Source organism: Sinohyriopsis cumingii, chromosome 15 (assembly GCF_028554795.1).
Source record: "Sinohyriopsis cumingii isolate HCF-2022 chromosome 15, ASM2855479v2, whole genome shotgun sequence".
NCBI lineage: Eukaryota > Metazoa > Mollusca > Bivalvia > Unionida > Unionidae > Sinohyriopsis > Sinohyriopsis cumingii.
In genome coordinates, this window is record NC_142975.1 from 8,841,702 (window position 1) to 8,860,703 (window position 19,002).

Consider the following 19,002-nt stretch of genomic DNA (forward strand, 5'->3'; position numbering starts at 1 on the left):
GTAAAATGTTCCATTTTAACAAGATTATATTAGAAATAACAAAAAATTTGTTAAAAATAGAAGGATAAATTGATAAAGGAGGTATGCATGAACTTTTATTCCTAATACCACTGGGGTTAAATGTAGAAAATCATGAGATTTTAAGATAAGGTATCATTGGTCTTTGGTAGGCAGATTTTGTGCTGGAACATTCTAATCTCTCAAATGATAATGTGCAGCAGTACTGATATCTAGAATTTCACTGCTGTTGCTGGTATTATCTGTTTCAAAAACAACAGTTTCAATAAAAGATGCAAAACACAGTTGATAAATAGATAGGATTTTATTTCATCTGCCAACTCCAGAAATGAAAACTGGTTCTTTTGTTAGTTTTTTGGGCAAATTATTTTCTTTGTCCTAATTTTAGGGACATCAGAGAGATAGCTTTTTTTGTCAGCATTTGACAATATATGGTCAGGTAGGTATAATGATGCTTATTGGCATTTCGGTAAAAATTTCAGACTGGTTTTTTGATGTGAATGATTTAAGAGGATCAAGTATGATAAATTTACATATCCAACATTAAATGCCTTGTTAATTTGTATATACCTAATGGCATTTTGATGAAAAAATTAGACTGTTGTTTAGATTTTTTTTTTGGTGTGTGAATGCTATCAGAGGATAAAGTATAATAAACTTACATACAATGCATGAGATGGGTTCAATTTATTTTAATAAAGTACAGTGTACAAAGCACAGTTAAGTGAAACAACTCCAGACCTACAGTTCAATTCAGACAAATTTGCTGATTTGAATAATTCCATACTCAATGATACCTAGCAGCTTCATTCATGCACGGATTATTTATTGTATGATTTTCAGGTCTTTTTCGGTGGCAGCAGTTTCATAGCGACCCTTGAATTTCACAAACCAGAATCCTTGAGTGCAATAGTAGTAAGTGATGGTGGGAAATCCAGTTTTAAAATTGAGACTATTGTGAGACGTTTGTCCACACGGTCTTATGCAGAGGGTACCAAACCATCTTCCGAGGACAGCTTCAAGACTCAGTGGAGATGGTTCTTCACAAATGATTTTGGGAGATGGGACTTATTGGAACCAGTAAGTTTATCATCAGGACATGAGATAAGCTAAGCTTGGGGAGTTAGTATACAGATTCTGCAGTGTATAGTCCAGCAGACTCTATGATAGGACTTCCAACATAATTTCTGTCTTAGGAGTCCAGGACTCTCAGCTCTCAGAACTTAGGAGTCCTCTGCCATTGTCTAACAGTTTTATCAGCAACCATTGGAGCCATTTTTACTATTTATTTTAATTTATGATAGAATTGTAGAATAGTATATATACATATATATGTATATATATATATACACAGTAGTCCCCCTCTTATAAGGGCACCCCAATTGCAGCAGTGAAGTGACCTTAAAATGAGGGTGTCCTTTCTAGAGGGGGATGACAAATGCAAATAGTAAATACATATGAAGAAAGTCACAAATACATTTAATTCTAAAACATTTAATTTTTCATTAAAAAATCACATGCATGTTGTGAAATAAATGTAAAACAAACTGTTTCATCATTTTCAAAAGAATGTTATGAATAACCATTGATATACTTTTAAAACTCTCTTCATAATTATGTTACAGATCATATCATCTGTCACTTTGTTGGTAACAGTCTAAATAAACAAACCAGTCTTGTCACAATTCAAAATATCCTTGCTATCATATCCTCTGCATATGTCGTTTAGTTTTTTGTTCCAACTTTCGACAACTTCATTATTAACATCAGCTGATTCTCTAAGGACAGAACACTTAATATTGCGTCGCACTTGAAATCTGTGCAGCCATCCGTTACTTGCAGTAAAGTTGTCATATCCCAATTCAACTGACAAAATTGTTACTTTTTCTTGTCATTCAAATCAGGATACAAACATCTGGCTCAAACAATGTTCCTTTCTCCATCCATTTCACCTTCCCACATCTGCAGAATTGTTTCCATATCTTTCACGATATTGTTCGTCTCAGTCTTTCCGAGATTAGTTTTCTGCAAGGATCCTCAACCCCCTCCCAATCAGTTGAATTACATTCACTTTCTCTTCTAAACTGAGAATTTTTCTTTTCCTCGACGACATGTTGATCTTTTTGCAGTAAGTTATTCATTTTGCCTACATCACTGATAAAACAATTTTTTATGCATCAAAACAAATTGCTGTGTGTTTTTAAAGAAAGTGATTTTGTTACGTGATTCGTTAGTCACATCTGGTAACCTATTGTTTGTATACATTTTTTACATTACCGTATATACTCGCGTATAAGCCCATTTGTGTATAAGCCGACCCCCCCCCCAACTGAATTGGTAAAACTGTTATAAAGTGCATGACCCGCATATAAGCCGACCCATAATTTCTAGACTTCTGGTACATCACAAGATGCACAAAGTTAGTTCTGAATATGTTTATTTAGGCATATCACATTATTAAATAAAATGAAAGTAAGAAAGCTAATTTATAGAAATAAAAACAATTCTAAAGTGTTAAGTCTTAATGGAAATTTAATTAATCCTCGTTCTAAAATCATGAATTATAAAAGTTCTATCACTTTTAGGATCCTTCAAAATCTGGCTCTGTATCAGACTCGCCAAACAGTTCACGAAACTCGGCTTCTGTTACGGGCATGCTTTCATCATATACGTCATCATGGTCATCCGATAGTGTGTCGTTCTCCTTCTCGCTCTCCTCGTCATTGTCGGATAGAAATATAGCATCATCCTCTGTTCCATCCATGGCATTGCTGATACACCACTTCCTGAATGATTTTGCAATCATTTCCGATGGAATTGAGTCCCACGCTTCTTTTACCCACTTGGCGACCAAATCGATATCCGGCCTAATTAAATTCCCGCCTTTTGTCATTTTCACAGCCCCGGAACAAACCCATTCTGCCCACATCTTTCGTAACTTGTCCTTAAAAGGTTTGTTAAGGCAGACATCAAGTCTGAAGAGCCTTCTTGGATTTTGGTATTTCTTCTAATGCTGCTTTGCTTTTCCGCCATTCCCGTTCTTGCTTTCATTCACAAAAATTCACGTGCTGCAGCACAGTTGTTATTTGCTTCTGCATATTCAATAACTTTAAGTTTGAATGCTGCATCATATGCAAAACGCTTTCTTTTACTTCCAGCACTATTCATTTTATCTGACTGAATTGAATATAAACTTCTAGAGAGATTAAACTGAAATAATTTCTTATAGTGGTAGTATACTATTTATATACCTTATCCTGTAATTATTTCCGTGTGTGGTTGGTTATCAATTTGTATTTGATAATTATTTATCATTGTTGTTTATTTGTGGTTTTTTTTAAAACTACCGGTAGTGTGATTCAGTTGATCAAAGTATGATTGGTTTCAGCTTGGACATTATTCTAGTATTGTGATTGTTTATAACTTTGAGCAGAAACCATGTCCACTACCATATCTCATTAAACAATACATCTGAGAGTCGGCATGTATTAGTAAAGTCATTGGCATTGTGCAACAAAACAAACCAATTATCCCCGAGGCATTTACCACAGATTAAGCATATGGTAGCTATTGTACAACACTCTACCGCTAACAAACCACTTTGCTTTACAAACAACTAAACAACAGAAGTATATAAACTGTGGCTGCCGATTACTTCTAAAACACCTGTTTTACAATTATTTACGCTGACTCGAACATTGCCCTGTTATTTACCCTTTCTAAGTGTGCGTGCAATAAACCCCTATGGTGCCTCTCGCTATTGTTCCTTTAAGACTATCGTACAGTTATTTCTACTCTTGATCAAAATGTTTGTCGTATATGCCTTTAGTATCGTAATTCTTTTTTACGTAGTTTCTTTCATATTTACACTGAAATAAGCTAGCGTACATTTGTACGATACCATAGAGTTTAATGATTACTGATTAGCTGAGGAATAAATACTTGACTGGAGATTACTAACATGGTGGTTCATTTGGAAAATACGCGTACCACCGTGGCTCAAATAACATGTATGGCTGCATTTTCTGGTGGATGGACATCTGTCAAATAGATGTCAAGTACGTTAAAACATGTTTTTCATTCATTATCCTTCCACTTAAGTTAGAAAAAAATATTTGTTTCACTTCACAACAGCACAAATCTTATGAGCCATGTGGCATCATTAGGCATGTGATCTCATCTTCGGAGATCGACAGAAACAATAAATACTGGAAATCAAGGGAAAAAAGCGTTAAAAATTTCAGACTTGGACCTTGTCCCACAGATAACCCGACTCCCCTTCTTCCAATCCTTATTTTTTTCCTAAATTGTTTGGCTTATACACGAGTATATACGGTAAGTGAGTGAAGCCAAAACGGCTTCAACATGTACCATTAATATCACGCAGATTTGACCTTGTGGCCATTTGGATTTGTAATTTTGACAATTATTGTTTGCAGTAATAGCCATTAATTATCAAAGTGAACAAGCTCAACATCTTACTAAGGGAAGCCATAAAGGCTATCAAACCATTTTCCTGCTGACTTGTGTATTGTACATCGATGCTGCCACTTCTCAGCTGTTACTACTGTTCAATAATTGTAATTTTAACAATTATCAGAGTGACTCTGTCCTGTTAAGACAGCCTTTTGTTTTCAGTAGTATATGTAAACAGCATATTCCCTTTATCATATGTCAGAATTAAATAGATTTTTGTGAGTGTTTAAGTATTGACTTATTTTCCAATAATAATATTTTTTCATTGCGATTGGGCCCAAGTGGATGGGCATGTGACCACCTTGATCTGGAATTTTTGTTGTTGAGCATACAAAGATGAATTAGACATGCAGCCAACATCTGCCCACCTGTTTTACCTTATCCACTCTGGAGGTGGGACAAAACAAGTGAACATGGGAATGCTATGTTGTTGTTTGTTTTTTTACAAGCACTCAGGTTTGATAAAATTCAGCTTTAAATTTGTACTAATTTGATGCTGTTATATCTGCACCTTTTTAAATATATTTTGGAGATGTCTTTCCAAGCATCCAATATTTCCATTTACTGTATATGTTTGCTTGTAAGTCAAGTCCAGCTGCAAGCTGTACAGATTCAGATCTGCTACCACTTTATGTGCCAGTAGGTCTGGGTGTGTGTAGATTATAGAAAGTAATCAGAAAAACAAACACCATAGACCCTGATATGCTAGCACATTGCAGCTGGCAGACCACAATCATTGTTGTTTGAAGTTAGACTTGACTTGCACGTTAGTATACAAGTTATCTGTTCATTGGTCGTGTTTCCTTGTAACTAGAACTCCATCTGCGTCGATTCAGAATGGCGATCATATTTGTTGTGATGTTTCACCTGAATGACAATGAAGGTTTGGGATCTTGGATAGCCCCTTCTGAGGGAGAAGGAATTGTGGGGTCAAAGGTAATATTTGTGTAGATAATATGGCTTCTTCCTTGTAACATGAACTCCCATCTACACTACTTTAGGGATGATGATCATATTTGGTATGTTATTTACTGGGATGTTATTTATTGGGATGAATAGATGACAATGAAGGCTTTGGTTTCCAGATACAAGGTTTTCATTGTTAATATTGGGAGAGGTTTATAATAATGACCTTATTTAAAGAGGGTAACACAATTAGCTAAAAACTAATCTACCTTGAGGCCCTCATACAAAGGAATTTATTTATTTAAGCTGCATCTCTGAAGCCACTGGATATATTGGGTTTGGAAGAAGGAAATAGAGTGGGCATTTCTAATCTCAACTGGAATACTATTCCAGAGCAGAGTTCCAGAGTATTGGAAACTTTTTTAAAATAACTCCTTATGTGGCTTGGGAATAGTATACTGTTTGGTAGACATGGATCGCAGGTGGGGAGTGTTACCAGTTAGCCTATACTTGAATAGTGATTGTAAATATTCATGAGCATGATTATGAGATATCCTGTACATTAATTTGGCTTTTCTCAAACAGAGTCAGTCTTTAATAGGTAATATTTTTTAAGTACCAGCTAAATTTTCCTTGCTTTCTTTCTGGATTGATATTAACCCAAATGCTCTTTTTTGAAGATGTGCCAGCTTTGCTATGTTTTTATCATTTGAGTTACCCCATACAGTACTGCAGTAGTCCAAATAGGGTTATATGTAACTGTAATAAAATAGTTTTTTGTGCCTTTCAGGGAGAAAATGTCTTATCCTACTGAGAAGCCATAAACTTGAATTGACTTTTTTTTACTGATATGTTTGATATGTTCAGTCTATGATAAGTTATTATCTACCAGAACACCAAGTCGTCTATCATGACAGACCATTTGCAGATTTGTATCCTTCAATGTCAGACATAGTTCAAGCAGCAGAGGGGGCGAATCGGACATTTTGTCCAATCGTTATTTTGCTTAATTATTACTTTCTGCACTCAACGATCTAGTGTCGTCAGCGCCTGGTAAAAAAAAAACGACGTCGGTCCATCTTACACGATGGTGACGTCATTTGGTTTAATTAACACCTTCTGCGCGCCGATCCCCAGCGTCGTCAGCGTCCGGTAAGCACATCGACGACCGCGTCGATGTCATCGCCCCCTCTGCTGCTAAGTGGTTATTTACAATGATCTTACAAACAGAGTGATCACTAACTCCTCCTCCTGTAGATCAATTAGGTTATTTGACTGATCGGTAATTCTAAAATTAATTCTCGTTAAAAACCGATTATGGCATCTCATATAGACTGGATTAATCGGACTCTCAACGATTAAAAATCCGGGAGGGGTTGTTGGTGAAAACGAATAAAGGATATACCCCTGTTGAGCTTGATTTGATTGCTTGGTATTTACCTGGTAACTCCCTTCGATAACATCACACACTAGATTAATCGCTATCACCGATGCGATATTTACGTTGTACGGGGCGATATGCCTACCACCATCTCCGTTATCGTGTTTGAGGATATTAGTTGATGGACCGAGAAAATCATTAAGAGATTTTCTTAGTTCTGGTGCGTTGTATCCTGAAAACTTTAAATCGGGTAAATCGGCTTCTGTGATATTATACTCGGTTAGGAGTTTTTGTTTATTACCATCGCTGTTATCGGATATTGTTTTAACGATTCGTTCATTGATATATTCCATGTCTGATATGAGTTGATTTAACACCTCAACGTGTTTTCGTGCTTTTGTTTGCCGTAGCTGTTCTAGTTGTGAATGGTAAATATAATTAATCTCGGCAAACGCATTAGTGATATCATCTAAATTAACTGTTAATACGACGATCGATTCAGGGGTTTTGTCATACTGAAAATACCACTGCATGGTGTCCATGTCTTGAAATATAAACCTGCTGGGTAATGACGTGTTTTTCATAATAGACAAATTATCTCGATACCCGGGATTAATCTCATGATACGATTTCTCATTCGTGTGCAAGTCCGCGGGTGGATTCTCAGGCCAACCTAGTATGGTTCTTATTGAACTGTTATAAATATCAACCATATACCCCGGTGTGTTTATTTCAATCGTTGACGATAACGTCGGTTCATGAACCGTAATAGCGATTTTTGATTCTTTTCCTGTGATCGATTTTATCCTGCGTTGAAATTCTTTATTGATTTGTTCTATTTGGTATGACCCAGTTGGTATTGTAACCTCATTCCAGTCTGGGGTCCCATCGGGCTTATTTGTCCATGCAAAAACCAGCGAGTTATTAGGTTGTTGTCCGTTAAATGCGTCCGCTCGGATATTAGGCCAACTGTGATATACTCGCAATTTTGCCAGCGCTATTTCCTTCACTGGAACCGGCGATGGGAAGTTCACACTGAATTCGGGTTTCGTTGACGTTATCGATATCATATTTGTTTGTACCGGAGTGGTATTCTCCGCGATCCGTTGAAGTAATTGAGACCCTTCGGGGTTCAGCGACATTATTATTATTCGTTGTCTTTAGTGTCTAATTTCAACAACCAGGTGGTTCCGGCTTCCAGTTGAAAATCCTCGATTTTTGACATCGCGGAGCTATACAACTGGACCATCGTGGAGAATTCAACATCGGATACGAACAAATTATCAATCGATAACGAGATCAACCCGGATAATTTCGAGTACGCGTCGGATACTATTTGATGTTTTACTGTATACTCGTTGAGTTTTTTCTGAAAACACGATGATATCTTCCTAGTGATTGCGTTGGCGACTCCAGCAATTGTTGTCATCGCGGAGATAGCGATTGGAACAGCGATCGGGGTTATCGTGGTCACCGTGGATAAAATAACACCGGCGCCAGCTACTATACCCGATACCGAGTACACGACCGCGTCGATGGCGGTTATTTTTCTGCGGTATTTTTTTATTTTTGCACGGTATTGTTCGGAAAGCGTTTTCAAATTCGCGGAAAATTCTTTTGCGGTATCGAATCGATATTGATGTGACGTCGGTGATACCTCTGATTCAATTTCCTTGGTGGTCATTTTTATTTTAAAAGAGCTAGTGTTTTTAATTACTTAGATTCGCTACAAATTCCACATACCATGTAATGTCTGCCCTAAATATATTGCTATCAACGGTCTTAATCACAAACCGTTCAGTTGCGTCCTTGTCTATAATTGTTGATATTGTATTGTTAAACCCGGATGAACTCGACGATGATATACTAAACTTCGTATTTGAAATCAATGTCAATCGATAAATACCCTTAACAGTTGCGGTGATATATACTGTATTCTGTGTAGAAGTCCAATCGAATGATCCATGCTGAATTGTGTATACTGTGTTGATGATATTCTCATGAGAGATTTTTATTCTTTCGGATTGATCTGTTTTCAATAGTGATTGTCTAAACGCTTCAGCAATAATTTTGATTTTTTCTATTTCCTGTCCATACGCAGTGATATCATTTATAGTTATTGTGATTTCATCCGGTTTGATATTTTTTTTACCAAAGAATTTATCAACGGCGCTATCAATCTTGTTAACATTTTTTCGTAACGAGGATAAATTGGCCGACAGTATCGTAAACTCCAAAATAGTATTCTTTATTGTTGTAATATTTGGTTCGGTTACCGGCGGGGTCCCGAAAAAACTAGCGGTAGTGAGCTGTATATCGGTGATAGATTTTTTCACCTGCGCGTCAAGTTCGGTCACCGATTTATCCAACCTTGTAAAACCGTCTCGGATTAATGTTATCGTCGATAGATGTTCACCCGGTTTGAGTCGTCCGTCGCTGGTATACAGCGCGATAGTGTCCTCGGCGGCATCACGCTGTCGTATTAAAACATCATTCAGCGACACATTACTGGATTTCAATTTACCCTGGCGGTCTTGAAATACAACTATTTCGCCCGGGTCAACACTGGTTAAATTCAACGTATCAGCGATTTCATCCTCAATTAGTTTTTTTATGTCATCGGTGGCGGGCGTTTCCGTGGGTTTTTTCAGCGCCGAAACCGGTCGTCCCCAAATATCAATCATTATTATTGTAAATGTTATTCTCTAAAATCCGTTGAGCTTCTACGACCCCACTAGTGTATTCGTTTACAACCACATGAGGTGGTTTTCGCGATGATGAAATCGCCGCGAGTACGTTCAATACCTCACGGCCACATATCGGTGGGTCACTTAATTGCTGTGTTGGCAGCGTGGAATAAAAAACCCGGGCTGAACACGCCGGGGCTGAACACGCCCGGATATACCGCATAAACTCTTTCGGCGGGGCTAACCCGTATGAATCAAAATAGACGATCGCACGCGGATCAATCGCGTATGCAACCCAATGAGTTCCCGCTCCGGAGGACCCATCGAGGTTAATTATGCCTGTTTCAGTATTCCTTGGGGCCGCCGGTAATTGATCCCTCATAAAAACACCTCTGAAGTTTTTTATCGCTAACGCGTTTGCGGCGTCTATTAAATCAAAATTAGACATGGGAGTCATTAAACGGTTCCTGGTAGTCTTAGACCCTTTCCCGAATACCATGAATACGGGGTCCCCGGTAGTCTTAGACCCTTTCCGGCCACGGGTCGTTTTTTTTTGTAGCCTTTCCCGGTTGCCTTCTTCAATGCCATCCCCGCCGCGGTACCAACGGCCCCCAACGCCGCCGCCTTAGCCACTGCTGGTGCGGCCGCGGCAATCAACGCTGGAATCGCAGCTAACAGCGGAAATATCCCACCGGTCTTTTCCATGTTTTTAATTGCTGCGGCGGAAAAATCTATTTGAACACCCTTTTTATTCTTCATCGCATCATTGAAATGTTTTATTTGACGCGCCGTCAACGATATCTTATGATTACCACCCGCCATCTGTGACGGCTTCAGCGTTATTGTGGTTCCGCATTGCTTAGCCGACTTTGATCGTAATTTCTTGACTTGACCATCAGTCAACTCTACACTGACGACACTATACGACATTTTATTGTAAACGCGTTTTGTGCTTTCAATTACATGTTTTCCACTGGTGCATCAACGATTCTCATTCGTCCACCAACACCTTCCAACAGCATTGATTTATCGCTGAGAATGACAGCAACCGCTCTATAATTAACACCACCCGGGGCTATACGAGCTCTGAAGTGTATATCAACGACGGATTGTCTCGTTAAATCAAGATGTTCCAGCGAAAAATAATAAATCGGATACCGGTTTTTAAAATCAAGTTGTGATATTTGCAAACCAGTGTCGACGTTTTGATCACGACCCATATACGACAGCAATCGATGATACACACGTGCGATATGGTTGTCGCCGTAATTAAGCTGTATATCCTCGGATGGTTCCTGTTGTCCGTTTATTCTCAGCGAAACATCTCTGACTCCTAATTGATCAAATATCATATGGCTGTGTTCTTGACTGCCCAATCGATTCCTATTCTGCAGCGCTATGAATATATGACGTGGGGCCGAAACACCCTGTTTTGATGCCAGGTGCCATGTAAACGTATCGGCGACGTTATCTTCTTTAGCATCAGTTGTTACCGCTAGCCAACTCAACAACGATTTCCCTCCCTGTTCCATAAATGCTAACAATCGTGCCTCCGTGGTAACTGATGGAGTCAGCACCGGCATCCACAATGCCATTTTAGTTAAAACAACCTTACCGGCAGCGACGCCAGCAGCATGCCATATTGCATTGTTATCATCGCCCCTTCGCGTCAGCGCGATTGTATGCTTGGCCCCATAGATAACTTTTCTAACATTTCTGCAGAATCCGAATATGTGATGGAGTGGAATCGCGCATGAAAACTGTCGGCGTGGTCTTTTTAGCATCAACATTCGTGCTGCGAATCCCATATTGTAATTATCGTTAAGACTTTTTATAACAGTGAAATTAGCGCCTGGTTTTGCTCTGCGATCTGGATTGGTTGCTTCATCCTGGTCAATTGTGGTAGTTTCTTTTATTAGCACGTTGATGTACTGAAAATGATCAGCGTTGTCGGCGGAGTCCTTCGCAAACATCATAGATGGACCCGCCGATCTTGTGTAATCATCCGAATATCTCGCTAACCCAATTATCGTCGTTGCAACATCAACCTCGCGTTCTATTGATTCAATTTCTCGCCCGTCAATAAGATATCTGGCGCTCTCAAATAACGCCATGATACCGTTGTTGACGAAACCAACTCGAACATGATCGTCATCTGCGTACGGTGCATTATCGGCGGTATTTGTCACGAGTTCTCCCTCGATTTCGATAAACGCTTCACACGGCAGAAAGTATTTACTGGTATCTTGGACCTGAAGTTCAATTCGCGATCGTAGGTCGGGTTGCGCTGCATAATAAGAATAATATTGATAATCACGGACAGAATCATCCCTGCGCACTGGGGCGTCCATATCAAACGCGGGATCAGCGGTTCGCGCAAACATTTCTATTATTTATCATGTTGATGTTTTCAATTGCGATTTTTTCGTCGTAAATTCTTTGAATTCTGTTTAAGACCACTCTCCCGCTATTGCGTTCATGGGCGCGTTGGTGGATGACTGAGCCGCCAACGACTCTAGTTTTTCTTCCACGGCGTTATTTATTACTTTACTGACATTTGCAGGCATCACTGTCGTTGATGGCATCACCGGTGGTTTCTGTTTTTTTCTCCTGAATTTCACCAATGACATTAGTTTGTCCCGCGCGGCTGAAAGCGCCTTTCCGGCAACATCTCCAATGGCACTAATACCCTTATCACGAATAACATCAATGGCCTTCATTCCTAATTGTTTGGCTAACGGCGCTACTTTTGGAGCCATTCTTGTAAATAACCCCGCAATGGTGCTACCGAGACCATCTCCATAGTACGCACGGTAAACAGGCAATCGCGAGTTTACCACGTAGACGAGTACTGGTTTATCGTGATTGTAGTGTATGATCATCCTTATTAAAAACACCAGTTTTCCAATTAATCATCCACGAGTTCGTCTATGAGCGTTCGATATGCATTAATGTCCATAATACCGCCTGCAAATAAACGCTTGCAAATATCAGCGGCCTCATTGATTATTTCCGTAGAGTTATTTCCGGCTCGTTTTCCTCCGATTAGTACTTCCAGCCGTGATATATCACTGAGAACACTATTAGGACAGGTAACGCCATAGGATTCTTTACCAACAGAGTATCCTTTTCCTTTTTTTGGTGTTATACTCTTAACTTCCTTGTGGAATGCGTCGTAATCGGATTTACTACGATGTGGTAATGCATCTTTATGTTTACTTGCTAAATACACTATTCTTGCCCAGTCTTTTAACGACTTTATATTTTTCTCGTAACCGCTATTGATATGCTTCTTATCTCGTATGTTCTTAGCAAAATTGTTGGCAGTAAAATTAATTAATTCTTCCCTGTTGCTGAAGCCTCTAATTTCATCTATTGTGCTCTTCTTGAGTACAATACGGGGTATATTCCCCTCTTTTTCTTCCGGTATTTCTTCTTCTGGTATTTCTTCTTCTGGTATTTCTTCTTCTGGTTCTTTCGCAGTAGCGCCTAGTTCTTCCTCGTCGGCCATTGTAACATAAGGTTCTTGTGGTTCGGTTATAGCGAGTGGTGGTGGCCTCCGTGTTGTAGCAGCCGCTATTTTTGCAGGGAGTGTTTCTAAAGACTTTTTTGTTTGTTCGGTCTGAGCCGCTATCTTTTCAAGCGCATCGAGGACGGGCACAGTTGCCGCCGTAACATCTTTGGTCGCTTTAGTTACCGGGGCAAAGAGTTGTTCGCTTCCAACAGTAAAATCAGTTTGCATTTGCTGCCGCGTTTGAAGTTGCTCTCGGACCCTGTCTCGTAACGGTATGAACTTTCTAAGCGCTGCTAGCCGCTCTCTGGCTAGCCGAGTAGTGAGTGATTCACCTATCATTATTGCAATTGCGAAGCAATTTCTAATTTCTCGCCGGAGTTTTCGTCTATAATCCTTCTAATGTTTTTGATCTTGCTAGAAATCTCCCGGCGTCGTTCATAAACACGTCCGAGTTTTTTTCGTATTATTTCAACGGCAGTAAATAGTCCAATGAATGCATTTGCGTCATTGTGGTACAGGTTCTCATTAATCGTATGTTGTAATCGTTTTATAAAAAAATACTCGCGGGCCAGGGTAAAACGCCCCCGTTTCGACTGTTCGTTAATAATCTCATAATCGGATAATATTTTTTCACTGTCGAGACCATCAGATAATTCAATTCCTTGATTTTTTAATTTTGAAATCTCAGTTAATATATTATTGATGTCTTCGATATTCATTATTCTTATAAAACATCTTATTTCTAATATCAAAAATTTTAATAAAATTATTGGGGCCATTTTTGACCCCGTTTTTTGTATGGACAGTACAATGCCGTAGATCTCCACTCGAGTGTTGTGGCAGATTGCAGGCATACATGGACAGTACAATGCCGTAGATCTCCACTCGAGTGTTGTGGCAGATTGCAGGCATATACATATACTTAATTAAGGACATTCACATCTTGGAACCCCAAAGCATACATCTCCGGGAGGGAGGCCTAGGGTGACAAACGTCATCGTAGACCGCCCAGAAGATATGCTTGGGGGGCATCACTACATGTACTTAATTAAGGATGAATATATTTATAATGAAATGATTGATGGATGATGGGACGGCACAAGACAGCACAAACATAAAACGGCGGGGCGGAACTCTACGGCCAATTCAACCAATCAAAAGCAACCCAATTAAATTAACCCGGTTGCATGATTGTGAACAAAAGACAACCACACGCCCGGGTCAAGAGCGTGGGTTAGTTTTGATTAGTTGAATTGGCTTTCGAAAGCCCCAGGCTTATAACGAGTCATCTTGTATATAAAGTGACTAATACAGCGGCGTCAGTCACAAGGTGTGTGTTAATTTGAATTCCCTTGAATCGTTTGAATCCTTAAATACTTATTAATGGTGTTTCACGGCATTTAAATGAAACCAAATACTTGAATAAAACATTAAAAAAAAGAATACACTGTTAGATAATAGCGTGTATTTCATTAGTTTTCATCGTAAAATGATTAATTAATCGCAACATTAATTGGACTTGAAGGGACGCAACATTAATTAGACTTCAAGGGACGTAACTCTTGTCATGCGACGCTATCACAAAACGAGTTATCTCCCTTTGATGTTATATATGAAAATCGAATTCTATGACCCGTCTTTTTTGAGATCGCTGTTTTAGTTATATTCTCCGCAACATCTAGAACTGATTTACTACAAATATCGAAGTATTTACCAGCCGCATTCATAGAGCGAAATATTTTTTCCTCGTGCGTTATTGTATCAAATGACTTTACGGGTTTTGCCTTTCTCATCCCTCCTGTTTTTCCAAATTTGGAATTTTGACTCGGTGTAACAGCTCTTAGATTACACAGTCTGTTATTTTGAGGACATCCATCAATGTGATCAATAACGAGACCGTCGTTGATCAGTCCGTTAAACGCTTCATACACCATCCTGTGAATAAGACAGATTTTTTTCCCAGCATTAAATCGCAAGTATCCGTGATTATTTACGGTACCAACCGGCTTCTTCAGTCTGCGGTTTCTAACAATACCGTCGCGAGATGCCTCGTAATTAACAAACACAGGGTGAGGTCTGAACTCTTGGTCCATTTGTATAATAATACTACTTGTCTAATTTATTATTTGGTTTAATTATAAACCTTGCAATGTAGTCCTGAGGAGTTTTGATGACGAAGTCTGCGGTGGGGTCAATGACGGCGTTTTTAATTCGCTTGTCATAATAGCGTTTTAGTTCCCTGTATCGCTTTCCGCCACAATTGATACACAACTGCGATTTTCCTCTTACACCGACGTGGCAAACCAAGCACGGGAGGGGGCCAAGAGAACCATTACGAACGCTTTGTAAATGATACCCGCAGAATTCACCTCTACATGATTTATTGCACGGGGTTGTCGACCCAATCATCAACCATTTGCAGTGATTCATTATACTATATTCTTTCATTTAAATACTTGTTTTAATTATATGGATGAGTTCGAGAGATTAGCAGTAATTAAACCCCGGAAAAATATTAGGTTTAATCTCGATAGAGTCCTCAAGGACACACCAAAAGCGTTAATAAACGATAGAACCCTGTTGAATAAAATACGCGATTGTATCGATGAATTCAAACGTGATGGTGCATCTCATAGTTGGTCAACATTTCGAATTGATGGCGTTGTTGATGCTACCATGAACGACAACCGCGCAGCAATGATAATATCACAACTTGACGGTAAAAGGTATTTCTTCAGAGTAAAATTCATTGTCCGGGTGGAATCAGGCGATTGGATCATGCGTGATAAATTTGAACCAGTTCTCAGCGACAAGAAAACAGTCACTGTCAGCCGCGACTCCAAGCCGGGGTTGTTAACCGGAATTGACAAACCATACTATGAACGAGCGTATCCTGAAACAGCAGTTGTTTATGGAATATACCCGTTAAATAAGAAACCTGATATCGGAAAACTGAAACCGATGAAACAGTCAACTGGGATAAATTGTGTAGCAGAACGAATAATAGAGCATTTTACAAATGCATGTCGAGGAAACAAATTGACTGATTTACGACGTAGCAAAATCAACCAGTGGGAACTAACCGTAAAAGAGCGTGGAGCAACCATCAGCGACATAGCGAGATTAGAAACATCGCTGAGATTTCCAATAACCGTTACAACGATAACCGGTGAAGTATTATACGAATCGAAGTATAAATCGAAGGGAGCCCCAATCAAAATTATTGATCATAACGAACACGCATGGACGCCCGTGATCACAATATTTCCACGGGATAGAACAGTAAAGTATATACCCGAAGAATTCCTGGGAGAACAATTCTCCAAGGACGGTTTTCTCGCGGAGAGGAAACTATTTGATGCTATTGCCTACTTGTGTAAAAACGACCCTGTATCAATGTGGTTACTTCGCAGCGCTGAAAACGATGCGGATACCTTTGATCAGTTTGTAAGACCAAACGGTGAATTATATCGCACTGAAGCATTTCACAACAGGATGAAAAAAACCGCCATAGAATTTGAGGAGCATGATGAACAACTGCTAACAAATTGTTTTACGATTCCATCGGTTGTAGCTCATGTTGCAGCAAGGAAAAATGCGTGGAGACCAACGCGCAGGGAATTTCTACCGGATGTACAATCCAGTTGTTTGGAATACTATCACGGTGGACTATGGAACACTGAATACAACCGCGACGCTATGATCTCGGTTGATATGGTTGCCTGTTATCCAGCGAGTTTTCTCGGGTATGGATCCGCCGCCGAGTACTTTAGACGATTTGGACACCCCAGTCATGAAATGACTCGTGTTGCTATTAATGGACCACTGCCTGATTTTGATTTAACCGGATTCGCTCGCATAGTATCATTTGAATTCGCGGCAGGACTCCATCGCTGTTGCTATATTTGGATCGGTAGACACATGGCTGAAAAGAAGTGGCTGCCAATAGCGCTGCTACGGTATATGATTGATTGTAGCATGCTAGTTTCGTTGATTGTCAGTGACGCGATTATATCATACCGGGCACAGACTGAAGTCTGGTTACCAGAACCGGAGCGTCTAGATAGCATAATTGACGAGTCCAGAAAGCGCATTGATGCCGACGAGGAATATATCATCGAATGGTCCAGGAGGATATTTAACCAACGAAACCGCGAGGCAAAAGATCTCGGTAGAAGAATAATTGGTAAGTTCACACAAGGTGGAAAAAACCACGACTACAAACGATATTGCTCACGGCTGATTATAGATGACGCAGAATATGATTTCGTAATCAAGGACACAGTGGCAAAAAATAGATACGTGAACTGCAAAACAGCTTTCTTGTCCAATGGAACGAGGTTGGGTACAGTTGTTACCTACAGCGATGGAGACAGCCCGGCGTATCCACATTTGAGGGCGTCTATGCTGGGATATGCCGCTATCAATTTATTCTCGATGATAAATAGATTCCCCGATACCGCGGTTAGAGTAGCCGTTGATTCGTTTTATGTTGACGTAGCGTATAAGGGAAACGTAGCCGAGTTTACTAGTCCGGACGAGAGTTGGGGTACATGGAGAATTAAAAATGAAATACGACGCGATTATTCCCCGTCAGCAGATGTCACCGTTGAGAACAACTACTTACGCGGTGATAAATTGTCAGAATGGTCTAATGCACCATCGTGTTCTGATCCAATTTGTAGACACAAGACGGTTTATTTAAGCGGCTGTGGCGGGTCAGGAAAGACGACTCGGGCAATTGAATTATTTCGAACGCGGGCAAGTATAATCGTGCTTACACCGACTCATAGACTAGCGCGAGAGATAAAACAACGAAATGTTGACGCCGTTACTTATCACAGCTTCTTTCGATACAGCGGCGGTGAGTGGACTCCTGATCGAATGGGTGAAAAATTTATTCCCGACATTATCATCTGGGATGAGATATGTACTGTTTCGTTAGATACTTTACAAATGTTTCTTGAGTGGTTGCTGCGCGCGAATACAGCGGTAATCATGTGTGGAGACCATGGCCAACCACCACCATTTGTCGGCGAGGGTCCACATGATTGGTTAAGGGGTTTTGTGGACTATTATGAAGAAACCGATACTGATTACCGAGCACTTGATGAACAACTGCGCGAGGTTAAGAAATTAATCAGATTACAGCCGGATAGAATTCAATGTGAAATAATTCGCGAGGTGATTCCGGAAACGCCGTTAAATGAATTCTGGGAAACATGGAGACCAAACGATTTGATTGTAGCGAGTAGAAAGATAGTCAGAGACACACTTCAGCGGAGGTTGTTTACGTTGCATAAGGAAAAGTTTCCAACGCGTCCAGTGCCGTTATGTTATAGACCCGCGGACACACGGCGGCAGAACATTGAAGTTGAAATTCCAACCCCGACAGCGTCGGGGACAAAAAAACAAATTCTCGTGCTGAATGATATCGTGCTCGTTGATATCAGCGTCGTCGAGGACGCGCTACGTGCTGATAAATCCCCGTGGACGCTAGGATACGCAACAACAATACATTCCTCGCAGGGACTAACCATCACGGACACAATTGTTTGGATAGTTGATAATCGCATCGAATGGTCGAATCTAGTCTATCTTGCAGTGTCCAGAGTACGAAGGATAAATCAGCTTCGAAGAATTGTTATTGACGGAGCCGATGACGGAGTCACTGACGAAGCCGGCGACAAAGTCACCATCGATGCAAGCGTCATTGATAGAAAACTCTCGGGTTACCGCCAACAGGATAAAAAAAAACAGCGGCGTTTTGATATTGATGCCGAATTAATAATCTCGCTACGACAACAACAGAATAATCACTGCGCGAGTTGCAATTGTATAATGAGTTGGCGTTATTCGGATAAAGACACTCGCCAATTTACCGTGGATAGGATCGATAACAGTCTCGGTCATGTCAAAAACAATGTGAGGTTGACCTGTCTTGAGTGTAATAGACGCAACGGCGCTAGTTAAGACCACGCGGGGGTAATTGAGTATCGTTAGGTATCACTTGTAGTTGC

General features: G+C 40.0%; 1 protein-coding gene across 1 annotated transcript in view; it reads left to right on the forward strand.

Moving 5' to 3' along the window:
- The window catches only part of LOC149781238 (uncharacterized), a 112,881-nt gene that overhangs the window by 60,782 nt on the left and 33,097 nt on the right, over positions 1–19,002 (forward strand). Inside the window, exon 5 of the mRNA XM_089935318.1 lies at positions 862–1,098. Coding sequence (XP_089791444.1) covers positions 862–1,098 — 237 coding nt within the window. The remainder of the gene's footprint in view (positions 1–861; positions 1,099–19,002) is intronic.